We start from the raw sequence: 4,679 nt of genomic DNA on the forward strand, positions 1-4,679 counted from the left end.
ACTACAGGCGCGCGCTACCATGCCCGGCTGATTTTTTGATTTATTATAGAGATGAGGTCTAGCTGCCCAGGCGGGTCTCGAAACCACGGGCTCAGGCGATCCACTCACCTCAGCCTCCCAAAGGCGCGGGATTACAGGCTGAGCCACCGAGCCCGGCTTTTAAATGCCTTTTGAGTGCTCTTAATTCTGTTTGGTGTCTTGTAATCTTTGACCGTCTTTTAGACATTTGAAGCTTGTCATTCTAAGGCACATGGGTCTTATCCACGGTCTTTGGGCTCTTAAGGAGCTCTAAAAGAAAATGCAGAATTTTGCACATCTCTGCGCTTTTGGGAAGGAGGGGCGTCTTAGATTTCCCTTGGTCCTCAAAGGTATCCTTGACTCCCCAAAAGGTGAATTCATTCCACAATCTTTTTTCTCACCCTCCAAATAGTTTCCCTCAATTTTTTAATTTCGAAAATTAGAAAAGTTGCTGGAATGGTGTAATGAACATCGATGAATTTTTTTGTCTAGATTTACTCATTGTTAATATTCTGCCTTTTTTGCTTACTTTCCCTGTTTCTCTCCACACACACACACACACACACACAAAACACACACGCATGCATACATTTATTCTACACTATTTCAGGGAAATTGTAGGCATCAAGATCCTTCAACTATAAGTACTTTATTATTTTTAATTTTTTTAGAAACAGGGTCTCACTCTGTTGTCCAGGCTGGAGTGTGGTGGCACAATCTCATGACTGCAGCCTCAACCTCTTGGGCTCAAGCAATCCTCCTGCCTCAGCCTCTCGAGTAGCTGGGACTATAGGTGCATGCCACCACACCTGGCTACTTTTAAAATGATTTATAGAGATGGGGTCTTGCTATGCTGCCCAGTCTGTTCTCGAATTCTTGGCCTCAAACGATCCTCCGGCCTCAGCCTCTCGAGTAGCTGGGACTACAGGTGTGCACCACCATGTCTGGCTAGTTTTTAACTTTTTTTTTTTTGGTAGAGATGGAGCCTTGGTATGTTGCCCAGTCTGGTCTTGAACTCTTAACCTCAAGCAGTCCTTCCGCTCAGCCTCGCAAAGTGCTGTGATTACAGGCATGAGCCAATGTGCCCAGACTGCTGCTTATTAACAATTGTACAACAAGGCAGTTGGCACCCATAGAAGGCTTTGAAGTTGGTGACCTAATTATCTGGCATGTTTATCATTGAAGCAAATTAATTAGTTATTAGGATAACTGGTTTTAGGCAATGTGGTCTCTTCCCCATAAAATGGTCCCGACTGCTTGGGAAGGTAATGAGCTCCCCGCCACAGGGAGCATGCAAGGAGTCACTCACCAGGGAAGTCAGGGGCGGGGCCTGCGTCACGCGAGGAGTTGGATATGACTGTTCCCAGCCCTGCCTCCTGGGGGCTGGCCTGCGTGGATGGACTCTGTCATGCCATCCCCCTTTTAGGAACTGGTGGAGTTTTACCAGCAGAACTCCCTAAAGGACTGTTTCAAGTCTCTGGACACCACCTTGCAGTTCCCTTACAAGGAGCCCGAGAGGAGAGCCATCAGCAAGCCACCAGGTAGGACGTCTTAGGCTGGGGCTCCTCTCCACATGGAGGGAAAGTTTGGGGCTGCCACGGACACCCCTTTCAGTGGGCACACAGGGGTCCTATTGACAACGGCAGGACTCCTTCCCACTCCTATCTGCCCCTTCACTCTAGAGGGGTTTGTGTATTTGTTTGCATGGATACAAGGTGGGACAGGGAAGACGAGATAGTAGAAACCAGAAAGAGACTCTTCCTGCAACTTGAAAAAAAAAATTGAGATGGAGTCTTGCTATGTTGCCCCGGCTGACCTTGAACTCCTAGGCTCTCGCAGTCCTCCCACTTCAGCCTCCCGGATAGCTGGGACTACAGGTGGGCATCACCACACTTGGCCACCTGGTCCTTTTAAGCCTATATGTTTGTGTCACTATCAAGGATAAATTAGCATCTACAACTTTCACCATCAATATGATAAACCCTCTACTGCATCCTTCCTTCCTCTTTTCTTTGTGTCCCTCACCTTCCAGGTTGGTTGGAATGATCTGGAATCCCAGGCGGTTGTTTACTATGCATGAAAACCCGCTAGAACAATCTGGGCGTGGTGGCTCACGCCTGTCATCCCAGCACTTTGGGAGGTGGAGGTGAGAGGATTGCCTAAGCCCAGGGGTTTGAGACCAGTCTGGACAACTCGGCGAGACCTCGTCTCTACAATAAATAAAGCATTAGCCAGGTGTGGTGGTGCGCACCTGAGATTCTAGCTGCTTGGAAGGTTAAGGCGGAAGGATCAGCTGAGCCCAGCGGGTTGAGGCTGCGGTGGCCGTGAGCGTGCCACTGCACTCAAGCCTGGGTGACAGAGTGAGACTCCAACTCACACAACAACAACAACAAATCAAAAAGTCAAAACAACAACAACAAAAAAACCCCTACTAGAACATATGCGAGGGTGCCAAAAAAAAATGTATTTGCATTTTAAGAGATGTTTGCCATAATCCGAAGCGTCTGGACGCTGATGACCACCAGGTTGAGCACCTCTTGTAATTGCAGAAGTCAGATGTGGCTTGCAATCATCTTTTGGTATCGGCATATATTGAGTATTACAATTTAAATACAACTTTTCCCCTTTCTTACAATATACACTTTTCTTTGGCATCCTCTGTATTTTAGAAGTCCTTTCTTAACAGTTGCATTTAGCTTCACAAACGTAGCATCCAGAGTTACTTAGACTCCACCTGTATTTATTTTCCACGCTTTTCTGTATTTTTAAAAATGTTTCCTCGTTAAATCAACTTTTCTTTTTTTGAGTTGGAGTCTCACTCTGTCACCCAGACTGGAGTGCAGGGGCCGCTCCCAGTCACTGCAGCCTCCACCTGCTGGGCTCCGGCGATCTTTCCGCCTCAGCCTTCCAAGTAGCTGGAACTACAGGCACGCCCTACCACGGCTGGCTAATTTTTTTTTTTTTTTTAATTTAATCGTAGAGATGAGGGCTCACCAAGTTGCCCAGGCGGGTCTCGAACCCGCAGGTTCAGGCAATCCACTCACCTCGGCCTCCCAAAGGCACGGGATTCCGGGCTGAGTCACCGAGCCCGGCTTAAATCAACTTTTAATTAATATAATTTAGGAAGAAAAGGAGCCTTGAAGCAAGGTCAGGGTTGCAAAAAGGAATTCTCAACATATGCATAAATTGAAGCAATCATTGTATAAAACAATAATGATGTCTAATTTGTAAAATTACTAATAAAAATTAAAATATGAGACAAAAGGAGCAAGTGCATCTGAGGGACAGTGATTGGAGTTAAAACATCCTGTTGCCTCTGCATTTTTTTGAGTAATTTAGATTATGTTAAACAAAATCAAAACAAGTATATAACTTTCACACTCAAAGAGAGAAAAAAATGAACAGAGTACATCTGTAGGGCAAGCAGAGATCCAGTCAACTAGCTTGAACAGTTTGCAGTCAAGTATAAACATCCTTATCCTGATCGATATTTCATTTTGCTGGAGTACCTTCTAGGGTATGTTTTCCAGAAAAGCCACATGGGTGGTTTCAGTTTCTGAATTTTTTTTTGAGTCAGAATCTCACTCTGTCGCCCAGGCTGGAGTGCAGTGGCACGCTTCCAGCCACCGCAGCCTCGACCTGCTGGACTCGGGTGATCCTTCCGCCTCAGCCTTCAGAGTAGCTGGAACTGCAGGTGCGCACCACCATGCCTGGCTCATTTTTTGATTTATTGTGTAGATGAGATCTCGCCAAGTTGCCTGTGCTGGTCTCAAGCCCCTGGGCTCAGGCTACCCTCTTGCCTCCGCCTCCCAAAGAGCTGAGATGACAGGAGTGAGCCACTGCACCCGACCCGTTTCTGAATTCTTATATGTCCAAATTTTTTAAAAGCGGGATTTAAAGATGAATTATTGTTAAAATGTCATATTCTTGAACAAGCAGTATCAACATAACATCAGGACTTCAAGACAACAGCTGACCCCGTGCTCATTGCCCAATCAGATAAATGTTTCCATCTGTCTGCAGGCTGCTTATTTGTCCTGGTGTCTCTGTGGATGGTCAGTCTTAGCATATTTGCAAATTTATTTTATATCCTCCAATTTCTCCTAATATGGTACCACGAAAAGATTGTTGTGTCTTTTTTTTCCTCCTATGTAACTTTTCTCACTCCTCTTTCCCTCCTTGGTCTTTTCTAATGATGAGTATAATTTTATAATTATATGAATTTATAAACATATAATTATAATTTGACAATTTCCCCCTTAGTTTTCGCTAATAATGAATAATAATTTCCCCGAATGAAAATTAACAGCCTAGAATGAATTTTCCCATATTCTCTACTTGTTCATTTCCCTATAAATATATACACATTATTTTTAAAAATTTTTATTTATTTGTTTAATTTCTTTTTGAGTCGGAGTTGAGGCTAGAGTGCTATGACACAATCATGGCTCACTGAAGCCTCGACCTCCTGGGCTCAGGCGATCCTTCCGCCTCAGCCTCCCAAATAGGTGGTACTCTAGGTATACCACCACACCAGGCTAGTTTTTTGTTTCTGTAGAGATGAGGTCTCACTATGCTGCCCAGGTGGGTCTTGAACTCCTGGGCTCAACCAATCCTCCCACCTCAGCCTCCCAAAGTGCTGGGATTTGCCAGACGCGGTG

The 4,679-nt window shown here is 45.2% G+C and overlaps 1 protein-coding gene across 1 annotated transcript in view; it reads left to right on the forward strand.

Moving 5' to 3' along the window:
* LOC103271944 (proto-oncogene vav) overlaps nt 1-4,679 on the forward strand; it is a gene marked incomplete at its 3' end in the record, with an annotated part of 31,186 nt that overhangs the window by 25,856 nt on the left and 651 nt on the right. The window contains exon 13 of the mRNA XM_008069438.2: nt 1,445-1,559. Within this exon, the coding sequence (XP_008067629.2) occupies nt 1,445-1,559 (115 nt within the window). The remainder of the gene's footprint in view (nt 1-1,444; nt 1,560-4,679) is intronic.

The sequence above is a fragment of the Carlito syrichta genome, unplaced genomic scaffold (genome assembly GCF_000164805.1).
Source record: "Carlito syrichta isolate Samal-C Ts95f unplaced genomic scaffold, Tarsius_syrichta-2.0.1 Scaffold312032, whole genome shotgun sequence".
NCBI lineage: Eukaryota > Metazoa > Chordata > Mammalia > Primates > Tarsiidae > Carlito > Carlito syrichta.